The sequence below is a fragment of the Castor canadensis genome, chromosome X (genome assembly GCF_047511655.1).
Source record: "Castor canadensis chromosome X, mCasCan1.hap1v2, whole genome shotgun sequence".
Lineage (NCBI taxonomy): Eukaryota > Metazoa > Chordata > Mammalia > Rodentia > Castoridae > Castor > Castor canadensis.
Genome location: NC_133405.1, coordinates 113,116,326 through 113,132,078, shown reverse-complemented (window position 1 = coordinate 113,132,078; position 15,753 = coordinate 113,116,326). Strand labels below are relative to the sequence as shown.

Sequence of the window (15,753 nt, the reverse complement as noted above, 5' to 3'; positions counted from 1 at the left end):
AATTGAAGATGACATGATCTTACACCTAAAAGATCCAAAAAACTCTACAAAAAAAATCCTTGACACCATAAATAACTTCAGCAAAGTAGCAGGATACAAAATCAATTTACAAAAATCATTAACCTTTCTATACACTGAAAATGAACAGACTAAGAAAGAATATAGGAATATAATTCCATTTACAATAGCCTCAGAAATATCACATACCTAGTAAAAAATTAACAAAGAATCTAAAAGACCTCTACAGAGAAAATTATCAGCCATTGAAAAGCAAATTTGAAGAAGACCAGAGAAGATGGAAAGATCTCCTATGCTCATGGATTGGTAGGATCAACATGGTAAAAATAGCTATACTATCCCAAGCAATCTACATGTTCAACATAATTCCCATCAAAATCTCAATGGCATTCATCACAGAGATTGAAAAATCTACCCTAAAATTCATTTGGAAACACAGAAGACCACAAATAGCCAAGGCAATACTGAGCAAAAGAGCCTACACAGGGAGTTGACTTGCATTGCTTTCCTGTACATGTGTGTTACCTTCTAAATTAATTCTTCTCGAACTAACCTTTTCTCTAGTTCCTGGTCCCCTTCTCCTATTGTCCTCTGTCGCTTTAAAGTATCTGCATTAGTTTCTCTGCATCGAGGGCAACAAATGCTATCTAGTTTTTTAGGTGTCTTACCTATCCTCATACCTACCTTGTGTGCTCTCGCTTTATCATGTGATCAAAGTCCAATCGCCTTCTTGTGTTTGCCCTTGATCTAAAGTCCGCATATGAGGGAGACCATACGATTTTTGGTCTTTGGGGCCAGGCTAACCTCACTCAGAATGATGTTCTCCAGTTCCATCCATTTACCAGCAAATGATAACATTCCATTCTTCTTCATGGCTGCATAAAATTCCATTGTGTATAAATACCACATTTTCTTAATCCATTCATCAGTGGTGGGGCATCTTGGCTGTTTCCATATCTTGGCTATTGTGAATAGTGCTGCAATAAACATGGGTGTGCAGGTGCCTCTGGAGTAACCTGTGTCACAGTCTTTTGGGTATATCCCCAAGAGTGGTACTGCTGGATCATATGGTAGATCTATGTTTAGATTTTTAAGAAGCCTCCAAGTATTTTTCCAGAGTGCTTGTACTAGTTTACATTCCCACCAGCAGTGTAAAAAGTTCCTTTTTCCTCACATCCTCACCAATACCTGTTGTTAGTGGTGTTGCTAATGATGGCTATTCTAACAGGGGTGAGGTGGAATCTTAGTGTGGTTTTAATTTGCATTTCCTTTATGGCTAGAGATGGTGAGCGTTTTTCATGTGTTTTTTGGCCATTTGAATTTCTTCTTTTGAAAAAGTTCTGTTTAGTTCACTTGCCCATTTCTTTATTGGTTCGTTAATTTGGGGAGAACTTAGTTTTTTGAGTTCCCTATATATTCTGGTTATCAGTTCTTTGTCTGGTGTGTAGCTGGCAAATATTTTCTCCCACTCTGTGGGTGGTCTCTTCAGTTTAGAGACCATTTCTTTTGTTGAGCAGAAGCTTTTTAGTTTTATGAAGTCCCATTTATCTATGCTATCTCTTAGTTGCTGTGCTGCTGGGGTTCCCTTGAGAAAGTTCTTGCCTATACCTACTAACTACAGAGTATTTCCTACTCTTTCCTGTACCAACTTTAGAGTTTCGGGTCTGATATTAAGGTCCTTTATCCATTTTGAGTTAATCTTGGTATAGGGTGATATACATGGATCTAGTTTCAGTTTTTTGCAGACTGCTAACCAGTTTTCCCAGCAGTTTTTGTTGAAGAGGCTGTCTTTTCTCCATTGTATATTTTTAGCACCTTTGTCAATGATCAGTTGTTTATAGTTGTGTGGCTTCATATCTGGGTCCTCTATTCTGTTCCACTGGTCTTCATGTCTGTTTTTGTGCCAGTACCATGCTGTTTTTATTGCTATTGCTTTGTAATATAGTTTGAAGTCGGGTATTGTGATACCTCCAGCATAGTTCTTTTTACTGACTATTGCCTTGGCTATTCGTGGCCTCTTGTGTGTCCAAATAAATTTAATGGTAGATTTTTTAATCTCTTTGATGGATGTCATTGGGATTTTGATGGGAATTGAATTAAACATGTAGATTGCTTTTGGGAGTATAGACATTTTTACTATGTTGATTCTACCAATCCATGAGCATGGGAGATCTCTCCACTTTCTATAGTCTTCCTCAGTCTCTTTCTTCAGAAGTTTATAGTTTTCCTTGTAGAGGTCATTCACATACTTTGTAAAGTTTACACTTAGGTATTTGATGTTCTTTGAGGCTATTGTTAATTGAATTGTTTTCATATATTCTTTCTCAGTTTGTTCATTATTAGTGTACAGAAATGCTAATGATTTTTCTATGTTGATTTTGTACCCTGCTACTTTGCTATAGCTGCTGATGGTGTCTAGGAGCTTTTGAATAGAGTTTTTTGGGTCTTTAAGGTACAGGATCATGTCATCTGCAAATAGGGATATTTTGACAGTTTCTTTACCTATTTGTATTCCTTTTATTCCTTCTTCTTGCCTAATTGCTCTGGCTAGGAATTCCAGTACTATGTTGAATAGGAGCGGAGGTAGTGGGCATCCTTGTCTAGTTCCTGATTTTAGAGGGAATGGTTTCAGTCTTTCACCGTTATGTATAATGCTCGCTGTAAGTTTGTCATATATAGCTTTTGTAATGTTGAGGTACTTTCCTTCTATTCCTAGTTTTCTTAGAGCTTTTTTCATGAAATGGTGTTGGATCTTATCAAAGGCTTTTTCTGCATCTATTGAGATGATCAAGTGATTTTTGTCTTTGCTTCTGTTAATGTGGTGTATTACAGTTATTGATTTTCATGTGTTAAACCACCCCTGCATTCCTGTAATAAAGCCTACTTGGTCGTGGTAAATGACCTTCTTGATGTATTGTTCAATCAGTTTGCCATAATTTTATTGAGGATTTTTGCATCATTGTTCATTAAGGAGATTGGCCTATAGTTCTCCTTTATGGAGGTGTCTTTGCCTGGTTTTGGGATACGTGTAATACTGGCTTCATGAAATGTGTTAGGCAGTTTTCCTTCCCTTTCTATTTCGTGGAACAGTTTAAGGAGGGTTGGTATCAATTCTTCTTGAAAGGTCTGATAGTATTCAGCAGAGAATCCATCAGGTCCTGGACTTATCTTTTTGGGATGACTTGTGATTGCTGCTTCAATTTCATTTTGTGTTATAGATCTATTCAGGTGATTAATGTCCTCTTGGTTCAGTTTTGGATGATCATAAATATCTAGTAATCTGTTCATTTCTTCAAGATTTTCATATTTATTTAAATATAGGATCTCAAAGTAGTCTCTGATGATTTCCTTGACCTCCATAATGTTTGTTGTTATCTCCCCTTTTGCATTCCTGATTTTGCTGATTTGGGTTTTTTCCGTCCTCATTTTAGTCAGGTTTGCCAGGGGTCTATCAATCTTGTTTATAGAACCAACTTTTTGTTTCATTAATTCTTTGTATGGTTTTTTGGTTTCTAGTTCATTGATTTCAGCTCTTATTTTTATTATTTCTCTCCTATTTGTTTTGGGATTTGCTTGTTATTGTTTTTCTAGGAGTTTGAGATGTATCAGTAGGTCACTGATTTGAGATCTTTCAGTTTTTTTAATATATGCACTTATGGGTATAAACTTTCCTCTCAGGACTGCCTTAGCTGTGTCCCATAGGTTCAGGTAGGTGGTGTTTTCATTTTCATTGACTTCCAGGAACCTTTTAATTTCCTCTTTTATTTCATCAATGACCCATTGTTCATCAAGCAATGAGTTATTCAGTTTCCAGCTGTTTGCATGTTTTTTGTCTTTATTTTTGTTGTTGTGTTCTAGTTTTATTGCATTGTGATCAGATAAAAAGCATGATAAAATTTCTATTTTCTATATTTGCTGAGGCTTGCTTTGTGCCCTAGGATATGATCTATTTTGGAGAAGGTTCCATGGGCTGCTGAGAAGGAAGTATATTGTGTAGAAGTTGGATGAAATGTTCTGTAGACATAAACTAGGTCCATTTGATCTATGGTATATTTTAGATCTAGGAGTTCTTTATTGATTTTTTGGTTTGGATGACCTATCTATTGATGATAATGGGGTGTTAAAGTCTCCCACAACCACTGTGTTGGAGTTAATATATGCTTTTAGGTCCTTCAGGGTATGTTTGATGTAATTGGGTGTGTTAACATTGGGTGTATATAGGTTGATAATTGTTATTTCCTTTTGGTCTATTTCCCCTTTTATTAGTATGGAATGTCCTTCTTTATCTCATTTGATTCAGGTAGGTTTGAAGTCTACTTTGTCAGAGATAAGTATTGCTACTCCTGCCTGTTTTCAGGGGCCATTGGCTTGGTAAATCTTCTTCCAGCCTTTCATCCTAAGCATATGCTTATTTTTGTTAGTGAGATGGGTCTCCTGTAAGCAACAAATTGTTGGATCTTCCTTTTTAATGCAGTTTGTCAAATGGTGCCTTTTGATGGGAAAATTAAGATCATTAACATTAAGTGTTAGTATTGATAGGTATATGGTGATTCCTGTCATTTAGTTGTCTTAGTTGTTTGAAGGTTTGATTGTGTGTACCTTGTTGAGATTACTTTCTACTTTCTTGCTTTTTCTTTTTCTGTAGTTTGGTGCTGCCTGCCCTTTCATGGTTATATTGGGTTTCACTTTCTGTGTGCAGAATTCCTTGAAGAATCTTTTGTAGTGGTGGCTTTGTGGTCACATACTGTTTTAGTTTCTGTTTATCACGGAAGACTTTTATTGCTCCATCTATTTTGAATGATAGTTTTGCCTGGTAGAGTATCCTAGGGTTGAAGTTATTTTCATTCAGTGCCCGGAAGAACTCACCCCAAGCTCTTCTTGCTTTTATTGTTTCTGTTGAGAAGTCTGCTGTGATTTTGATGGGTTTACCTTTGTATGTTATTTGTTTTTTCTCTCTTACAGCCTTCAATATTCTTTCTCGGGTCTCTGTACTTGTTTTTATGATAACATGCCATGGGTATTTCTATTTTGGTCTTATCTGTTTGATGTTCTGGAGGCCCCTTGCATCTATATGGGAATAGATTTCTCTAGATTTGGGAAATTTTCTGTTATTATTTTGTTGACTATATTACGCATTCCCTTTGCTTGCACCTCTTATCCTTCTTCAATGTCCATGATTCTCAGCTTTGATCTTTTGATGGAGTCATTGAGTTCTTGCATTTTCTTTTCACAGTTGTTTAACTAATAGTTCTTTGGTTTTTCTTTTAATTACCATTTTATCTTCGAGTTCTGAGATTCTGTCTTGTTTGTTCTATTCTGCTGGATTGGCCTTCCATTTTGTTTTGCAATTCTGTTTCATTCTTTTTTCTGAGGTTTTCCATATCCTGAGTTTCTTTCTCTTTAATATTGTCTATTTTCACCCTTAGTTCATTTATCTCTTTATTTATCATGATCTTTGTTTCACTTTGGTGTTTATACAGTGCTTCTATCATTTCTTTTATTTGTTCTTGTGCCTTCTCAAATTCTCTATTTTTGTTGTCTTGGAATTTCTTGAGTTTCTCTTGTACATTTTGACCATATCCACATACTGTGATAATCTTAAATGAGATTTTCCTTGCCATCTGCAAGGTGTGATTTTCTTTCAAATAACACCACATTTCAAAGATTATCATATGGCTGTTTCCATTTAAATAATGTGGTATTAGCCAACGGATAAGTTAGTGTATAAACTAAACTGATTAGAATCCATAAACAGATCCATGTATGTGCAAGCATTCAGATATATTTAAGTGAAAGGTGGCTTTGAATAACATTGATGAAAGGATTTCCTGGCAGTAAATTATGCTGTTTTAATTGTTTGTATATGGAACATATGTTCACCTCTTCCTCACACCAGCAATTCCAGGTGCATTGTAATATAAAAGGTAAAGCTGTAATGTTCCTTTATGGCACTCCAGGAGAATACTTTCAGAATTTTAGAGTATTTTAAATTCAGAACAAAAATATACTAATCACAATAGAAAACAGAAAATATTGAAATGAAATATATTAAATTTTAACTTCTGTTTATTAATGATAACATTAAGGAGCTAAAGTACAAGATACTTATTTAAAAAGGAAATGGCACTATAACAGAGTATTAATATCTAAAATATATTTAAAATATCTACAATGAATTACTAAGAAATTTATAAATTATCTGATAGAAAAATAGATAAATCATAAGACAGGTCATTAAAATCATCAATAAAAAACTGAAATAGTCCTCAAATTCATTGGTCATCAGTACATGAAAATGAAAAACAAGAGATCTTTTCATCAACTTTTGAAAATTTTTTGGTAATATTTATAAAGCTAAATATACCCATAACCAAGTACCAAGAAATTTCAATCCTACATCTAGAATCCATATAAAAGCACACATATGTTATCAGAAGATACCTTCATTATTTGTTCACAGATGCATTATTTGTAATGTTTCCAAACTGGAAACACTACAAATTTTCTAAAGAGAAGAATTTATTATAATATTGTAGCATATTTGTACAAAATAATCCAGAAATGAAAATCAATGAACTGATGCTCTGTGCAGAAAAAATAATCTCACAAATATAATAATGAGTGAAAAATCTGGTTGCAAGATTATATATACTACACAATCCATTAACATTAAGTTCTAAATATAGAAAAAATAATCTGAAGTATTCTAAATTGGGATACATATTATCTTTGAGAAGATGGGAAGAGTTATATGATATGGCCACAGGTCATATCTTAGTTACTGGTATCATATTGAGTTTGGAACCATGAGTATGTTAACTTTGTACAAAGTCTTCAGAATAGCTATATGTGTACTTTTCTGAGTATTTCAATGAAACTTATCTTTAAAAAGCACAAAAGTATAAAAATTTAGATATTTCCCAGAGACTAAATGGCCACATTTGCCTTTTGAACATATTAGAATACCACTTACATTCACAAAGAATTATTGCTCTAATACACTTGCTTACATTTTGCCTGTAATTTGATGTGGTTGGGTATTGGTATCATTATTATCTTTGTGTTCATTTTATAAAATGAGCATGAGAAGAATTCATTGTTCAACTACTAAATCATAAGATCAGGACTGAGGCCAGCTATATTAATCTAGAGATTGTGTTCTGTCAAATATATCTAACTCCTAATTGGTTAAATAAATTTCTACAGTTCAGGTATCAATGAAATAATTTAGAATATAGCATATATTGCATTCTTATAGAACTTTGTAGTGGGATGTTCAATATTCATTAGAATAAAAATGAATGATTTGAAATCTATCTAGACTTCATTTAGAATTCATGAAAGTTGCATTGAAAATAGTCACAATAAATTTTAAACTGTTGAAAAGAAAGTTTTCTAATAATTAAGTGCCAGTTTTATTTACTTAAATAAATTAAAATTCAATTCAATTAAAACTCCTCATACACACCAACCACAATTCAATTGCTCCAAAAAGCTATACATGGATAGAAGCTTCTCTATTAGATAATGCTTTTTAGAAGAAGAGGAAATATTTAAATACATTTTAAATAGTGTATGGTGTGTGCTAAATACACACACACACACACACACACACACACACAGACACACTACATTTGCATGTGTGGATTTGCAGATAGAATTGCATTACTTTGTTAGATAGGTTTCCTTATTTCCTTGTTACTGATGAAAAATTGCATAATTTTCTCAAGGTCACACAGTAATTTTCTCCTATGATATGGAGAGGTTAGAAAAAAAAAGTCCACACAGAGGAATCACACAAATCTGAGTGCCAGTACCAGGTCTGCCACAGGAACTACATGAACTTGAATTTAATTTTGTTAAGCTTTGGCTTTCTCATTTTTTGATACAGAATAAGCATTTCATACAAAATATGTAAAAACTCCTAGAAATTAATGGTTGTTATTGCCTTATGGACAATAATTAGGAGCAATTGACTTTATGAGTTATTTTTCCTATCATATTTAAAGTTATCTTCTATTTTTAAATACATTTTATCAAACAAGTCCAAAATTAAAAACTAGATGGAAACGAGATAGTTTTCATCTATGTTCCCTTTCATAAATAATCATTATTTCATAATTTTATAGAGCTTCACTCTGTAGACATTTTCTTCTTTCCCATATTATTCCAATGATATATGTGATAAACACTTTCAGTCACATACTCCACATTTAAGTCACAACAGAGTAGGGATTATTACGAATACTTTTTCTGAACAAATATATTTAGTATACTATTTTCTGTCCAAACAACTTTTTTTGTTCATTTTATTATTTTCAGATTAACTGAGATATGGCATATTTCTTAATTTGTATAATGCTTGTATATTTTACTATTTAAATTTGTGAATGACATTAACAAAGATAATATGTGAAAAATTTATTATTTAGTGTCTTGACTCTTATTTTCTATTTCTAGATTTATTTTGTCACTTCTGATCAGTATAATTGTTTTTAAAAATAATTAGCAGAATATAGTGTTCAAGTACTTTATATTTCATCATTATCTTCTGATGGTTTTTTGTTCTTGAAATAATATTGAGAATCATATGTTTAAATCTGAAGTTATCTGAAGAATAAGAGAAAAATAATGAAAAATTATGCTTCACTCCATAAGATGGACTGTGTTACCTTTTATTTACTTGTACTCCCCTGTATATAATTTGGTCTTGGAAGAGATTTTGGAAGTCATTAATTCTAACTTCTTACTCAGCATGGAACCTCTTCTAAAATATTTGAACACATAAAATTCTTTTTTTGTGATAAACATTATCAATAAACTGCTTCCTACAATTCTTTCTCCACCTTAAGGATGCTCTAGTGCAAGGCAGGGTGCTGGTTCCTCATGCTTGTAATCTTAGCCATGGGAGATTAGAAGATTTGTGGTTCAAGTTCAGCCCAGGACAGAGCAAGACCCTATCTCAAAAATATCCAACACACACACACACACACACACACACACACACACACACACACACTCAAAAGGCTGGTGGAGTGCCTCAAGTAGTAGAACACCTGCCTAGTAAGCATGAGGCCCTGAGTTCAAACCACAGTATAGCTTAAAAAGAAAAAAATACTCTGGTATAACAAACAATAACTTAAGTGAAATAAGCCAAGTAAAGAAGATAAATATGTTACCACTCATATGCACAAGCTACAAAAGTGATTTCATATAAACCAGAGCAGAATTGTGGTCACTAGAGGGTAGGAAGGGAAGTGGCAGGATGGATAGGAGAAGGTCAGATTACATGTAGAAAGAATAAATGTTAATATTCTGCAGCATAGTAGGGTAACTAGAGTTTAGAACAATGTATTACATACTTCAAAAAGAACTAGGAGAGAGGACTTTAAAGTTTCTCAACACAAAGAAATGATAACCTTTTAAGGAGAGGGAAATGTTAATCACCGTGATTTGGTCATTACACAGTGTATATGTGTATCAAATTCACACTATAGCTCATAAATATGTACAATTATTATGTCAATTATAATAGTAAATGATATTACGATTGCTTATTATATTCCAGGCATTTTCTAAGTTTATTGCTTCTCATCATTTTTTTCTTTATGGTTAACCTATAATATAGTTTCTATTTTCGTAATCATATTAAAGAAAGGGAACCTAAAGCAAAGAATTGTTAAATGACTTGCTCAAAGATATTCTGTAGATAGAGAATAGAGCTGGGAGAATCTATTTCCAGATGTCTATTTTAAACATCATGTACTAAGTAGTTTCCCCTTTTGTTGAGTCAAAACTTCCTTCTCGTAATTGGATCCAACCACCTGCTCATTGATTCATTCTGCCATGCAACCAGCGTTGCTGATCACTTATTTCTGACACTGCATTCAAGAATGTATAAGTCACAGATCACATGGAATGTAAATTCTAATAAAAGAAGGAAGCACAAAAATAATAACTGGACAAGTAAATAATAGGTGCAAAAATAAGAGGAGTAATTAAGGTAAAGAGGACCTAACATATGAGAGCGGTCATTACTATATAGAATGGCCATCTTCATGGAGGAAAATGTGAACTCTGTTTTCCATTTGTAGTAGGAATTTTCAAAAACCACAGTTAATAAGGGTACTATGTACAAAGCAACAGTGACATAAGGGATATGAGAAATTGCTTGTATGAACAGAACACAGATTGAAGGATTTTGAGGGGCTAGGAGAGAAGTCTAGAAAGACAGGTAGGGTTTGTCAGAATTTTTAGAGGATGGCAAGTGACTCCAAATTTTAGGCAGAAAATAAACTATTTTTAAACAGGCTCTTGAGAACCTGCACTGCCTTCAGTGTGGATAGTGGATGGAAAGGGGCAAAAATGGAGATATGGACTTCTAAGGGCTTTTGATCTGGGCTTTTCATTAGGAATGGTGACAGGAACAAAGATGAAATAATGAATATGGGATCAAGTTAAGAAATATTGTAACCTTACATGCAGAGTGCTCATAAGAGAAAAGTCAGGGATTAGTCTGGGAGGACTCCAGGTTTCTGGTCCAGGTGTCATTACTGAATTGTGGTACAATAATAAAAAAATGAGGAATTTAGTAATAAAGCAGGTTTAAAGGGAGATAGGGCACAATGAGTTAAGTTGCACCCCATTGAGTGAACTTTTTTTCTGACTTCTACAAAAGAGTATTTTTGAATCATTTCTAGATTATTTTATAATACTTAATACAATGTAAGTAGTTATTATAGTGTATTATCTAATGAATACTAAGAAAAGTTGGATATGTTCAGTGCAGATGTAATTTTTTCAGATATGTTTGTGATCAAGAATTGGATGCATCCACAGATGTGGAACCCACAGATATATGCATTTGTATTCACTTATAAACACTTACATTTATATTAACAACTGTGTATGGGAAAGCCAGACCTTTTTTATGCCAAACTTATTCAATTGACTTAAAGAGATTGTTTTTTAAGCAGCAACATGACAGAAAAAATAAACACAGCTTTTCTGATTTAAGACAAGAATGATAAGAATGTGGCATTTATGTATTACATTCTAACTTCATAGGACATTGATAAACCTTCTAAGGTGATGAGGAAGAGGGAATCCTCTAACAGGGACAAACTGCTAAATCTTCAAATGATATCCTCAGAATTTTCTGGTAATGAAACTTAAAGTAGTCCAATCATTTTAGGGAAATTATTTATGACATAAGTTAGATTGTAGAAAGGGACATTAAAACAGACATTTTTCAACAATCTTTATAGGAATAGGAAGATTCATCTTATTCTTAAGCTTATATTTTTACTTTTTATTTTATTTACTTATTCATTTGCTGTATTGAAATTTTTTTCTCTGTTCTTTTTTTATTATTCATTTATTCACATGTGCATACATTGTTTGGGTCATTTCTCCCCCTTGCCCGCTGCCTCCACCCTCTTCCCCCTCCCCCTTCGCTTCCAGGCAGAACCTGCTCTGTGCTTTTCTCCAGTTCTGTTGAAGAGTAGAAATAAACAATAATAAGAAAGACATAGCATTTTTGCTAGTTGAGATAAGGACAGCTATACAGAGATTCCTAGCATTACTATCAAGTACAAATGTGTTACAACCCAGGTTGATTCATCTCTAACTGATCTTTACACTGGTTCCTGATCCCCTTCTCATGTTGAAATTTTTATTTGTTTTTATTTTTTATTATTATTGTACTGAGTCTATAAAATGACATTTACAACATTTCTTACAATATATCACAGTTGTATTCACATAATTGAATTCTCCTTTATCCCCTCTTCCCCCATTTCTGGAATAGTTTCAACAAGTATCATGGGAGGCTTTAAAAAACACTTTTGGAAAATCAAAATACATTATGTGCATTCCATTCTATTAGATCAATTTAATAAATCCACCATATATATTCTCTTAAGAACACCACATAATATTTATATAAATTAATATCACTTGTTATAAAGTTGTTTTTCATGTGTTGATTTTAAAAGATATATCTTACTTCTTAGTGATTTTCTTAAACTTTGAAAACTATTCCTTTATTCAATAACCATTTTTGTTAACTTCTCAGGATAGGTAGGAAACTGTGCCACTGCACATAGCCTTATGTCTAATAATCTACTCTAAAATTGTGTTTTCTAGGCTATCCTTCTTCAAAACAGAATTCTTCTTTCTACCTATTCTTTGGACATACACTTAATTCTCAAAAATGGTACACAGTGCCTTGAAGATTACATTCATTTAACAAAATAATTTGACTCCTTTTTTGTTGCACTGGGATTTGACTCAGAGCCTCACAATTACTAGGTAGGAATTCTGTCACTTGAGTCACGTATCCAGCTCTGTTTGTTCTTAGTTTTTCCAAATAGGGTCTCATAATTTTTCCTGGGATAATTTGGACCATGATTCTCCTATTTACATTTCCCCTGTGGCTATGATCACAGGTGTACATCCCACACCCAGCTTATTGGTTGAGATGGTATTTCGCCAACTTTTTTGTCAGGGCTGGCTTTGAAAACCAATCACTCCCAATTTTCACCTCCCGAGTAGGTCAGGCTACAGGTATGAGCCACCAGGCTTGGCTTGAGTCCTCTTCATATGCTAGATAATCTCCTGAGTTTACAACCATAGGGACATATCATATATCTAGTTGAGCTCTCAAGTTTTAACCTGCATAGAAAAACATATCTAAAAATGAGATTTTAATGGTTCTGCTTTTTTTTCTGTAAGATATTTTCATTAGTGTACCTTCCATAAGCTATATATAGGTCTAACCATATTTCTATTTTATCAGGAAAAACTATCTTCCTAAAATAATATACTTTCTTTATGATCCACTTGTTTTATTTTTTACATTTTCAAATGTAAACTGTGCCATGTGACCTGTGCACCTCCAAAATAACACTGTTATCTTAGTCTCATTTTGCTCCAATGCTGCCTTCTCAATAAAGCTTCCCTAGACAACACACTTTAAAATGGTTTCTTCCTTCCCTGGTCTTTTATTTTTCTAGGTAAGTGCTCTACCCAAGAGCCTTGCCTTCAGTTCCTTTTTACATAGCTCTGTTAAATGGAATTACCTTTGGCTTAAAGCTGCTTCCATATATATTTTAAGTTTATCCTAAAGGTTTCTTTGAGCATAGTAAACTGCAACTTAATATGATATGCACACAGACTATAATCTACTTTTATACTAAGTAGCAGAGTCTCAGCCAACCACAAATAGCCAACTACTCAAGCCATCGTCAAGTAAAATATAAGGGATCTGTAATCATTCAGGTTGTCTCAGTTTCTCACTTTCATTTTCTTTATATCATTTCCTTTTCTCTGTCTGAAATGCTTTTTTCATGGCACAGTATTTACTTATTATGATACTTTCTTGGAATGTAACCTCCACAGAAGAATAATTTATATTTTGTCCAAAACTTAACCCTAAATTCTAAGCTTTTGGCTGGCAACAAGTAGAAACTCAATATATATTATTTGAATTAGTGAATAAATACAGTTCTGTCCAAATTATTTCCTTACTCTCTAGTATTGTCTAATTAAATTCTATTAAACCTTTAAGGCTCACTTAAGGTCATGTGTGGAGCTTTAATTGACCTTTTACAACTTGAGAAGTCATGTATATTTTTGTTACATCAAATTCATCACAGTCATAATTTTACTTTTTTTGTGGCACAGTTTTGAACTCAGGGGCTTCATACTTGTGAGGCACGCCTACCATTTGAGCCATGCTTCCAGACCATATTTTTACATTTCATTTCATATGAGTAATGCAATCCCATGAGTATAGGTACCACAACTATTACATCTACCCTTTCCTAGCTGCAGTCCTGGCAGAGAGCTGATGCTCAATATATTTGTTGACTAAATGAATTATGGTGGAGTGCCAGCCTGGGCAAAAAGTAACAAGATCCTCATCTCAGCAAACAAGAACACATGAGATCCTATTTGAAAAAATAAATAAATCAAAAGGGCAGGGGGTGAGGTCAAGTGGTAGAGTCCCTGCTTAGCAAAGATGCAGCTGAGAGTTCAAACTCAAGTACCACCATGAAAGAAAGAAAATTTTCTGCTCTATTATTTTTAAACCTGTCACAACTCCAAGCAACCCCTGTTCCAAAACCTTTTATGTTTAACGAAAATGTCTTGCAAGAGTCTTAAATTCTTATTTACCTATATTTAGTTACTATTGTATGAGAATATGGAATGCCTTAAAATGCAGTACTTCAGCTGAGGAGTGTGTGTGTGTGTGTGTGTGTGTGTGTGTGTGTGTACATTATAAAGGATCCTATGTATGATGGCTTTTTAGGTCCCTGAAATTTCATTGAAATGTGAGTGATTAACATGAGTTACCAGTATGTATTAAATGTTTGGTTGTAGCAGTGTCCAACCTGCTAGCTCAAGAGCTTTCCCTTTGTCATTTAATGATGGAGAGTGAGATAACATTGTTGAAGTTTGGCAGTCTAAAGCAGTAATCTGAGGAAATGACGTTTCGCTGGAATAAAAAATAAACACATTTCACACAAAAAGAGAAGAAAACAGAGATAAGGCTTAAGAATTCCTGTTATAGATTAGGTAGGAGAAACTATGTTTAAGCAGATAAGCCATTTAAACCCACATTAATTGGATCCTTGACATATCGGACTTTTGGTCCCTATCTGTCACAAAGAAAAGGCAGGCATTTGGTAGGCCCATGAATGGTTCAAAAACCATCTGTAGTTATAATTTTCATTATTGTGTACATAATTATTGAGAACAATAAATTGTTGTGTTTCCCTTGATAGTGATAATTTGATGTGTATAATATAGTTTCATGGAATACTTTCCATTAACAATTTATTATTCATAACTTAGAAGACAATGCATATTAAAATATTCATATTATTTCTTAGAATGTACTGGTTTGTGTTTCAGAAACACAAATCTATTAGATAGGTTGGATGGGTTTAAATGGTTAAATATCTGCTCCAAACAACTTCTATGATTTAAATATTCTATGTTTACATCAAGACTACACTGAAGAATATTTATAGGAATAAATATTCTGAAGACATACACTTGTTCATCATTTAATCAACTATGGTTCTTTTAAAAATATTTTAGTCCTCTTTTAGACTGTAGAATTGAATAGGAACTAAATAGCATTCCTTAGGCCAGTTTCCTAATACAAGTGATTTGATTATAATAAAAATAAATTCATTTGCATTTGTATATTTTCTCAAAGTCCAGGAAGCTATTGTAAGCAAATAGTGTGAGTTACTGAAAGGGAAAGATACACAAATGGGAAATAATTTGAATTAGTTTTAGTAAATATGTAGCATCAAATGCTGGTAATAAATTACATTCTAAATCTTCTAAATATGTTTTGAAGTTTTAGTTATTTATTTATTAAAGAAAATATCCTGACCTTAAGTTGTTCTTCCAAAGCAGCAGTTGCATGATCACCACTAGATTCATCAACTACAACCACCATGTGAGTGAGAGAATTGACTCTGACTTGTTCCTGCTCTAGATCTTCTTGAAGCACCTGGAAGATAAAGTGTTTCAAAAAGGAAATTAAATAACAGTCTTACCTGTATGTTGAAAATTTCTGCCATATGTTGGCTAATGTAATTTCTCATTAAACTGGAACCATTTCAAGCAAATTTTCTTTCTGCTATAGTACTCAGCAAATTTGCATTTTTCTATTGTCAATAGAACTACATAGTAAAAAGTCAGTTTATACATTGA

The 15,753-nt window shown here is 33.3% G+C and overlaps 1 protein-coding gene across 12 annotated transcripts in view; it reads right to left on the bottom strand.

Annotated features, from left to right (window-relative positions):
- The window catches only part of Dmd (dystrophin), a 2,168,746-nt gene that overhangs the window by 1,441,362 nt on the left and 711,631 nt on the right, over window positions 1–15,753 (bottom strand). For all 12 annotated transcript variants that reach the window (XM_074062730.1, XM_074062731.1, XM_074062740.1 and 9 more), the window contains one exon: window positions 15,431–15,550. In XM_074062730.1, the coding sequence (XP_073918831.1) occupies window positions 15,431–15,550 (120 nt within the window). The remainder of the gene's footprint in view (window positions 1–15,430; window positions 15,551–15,753) is intronic.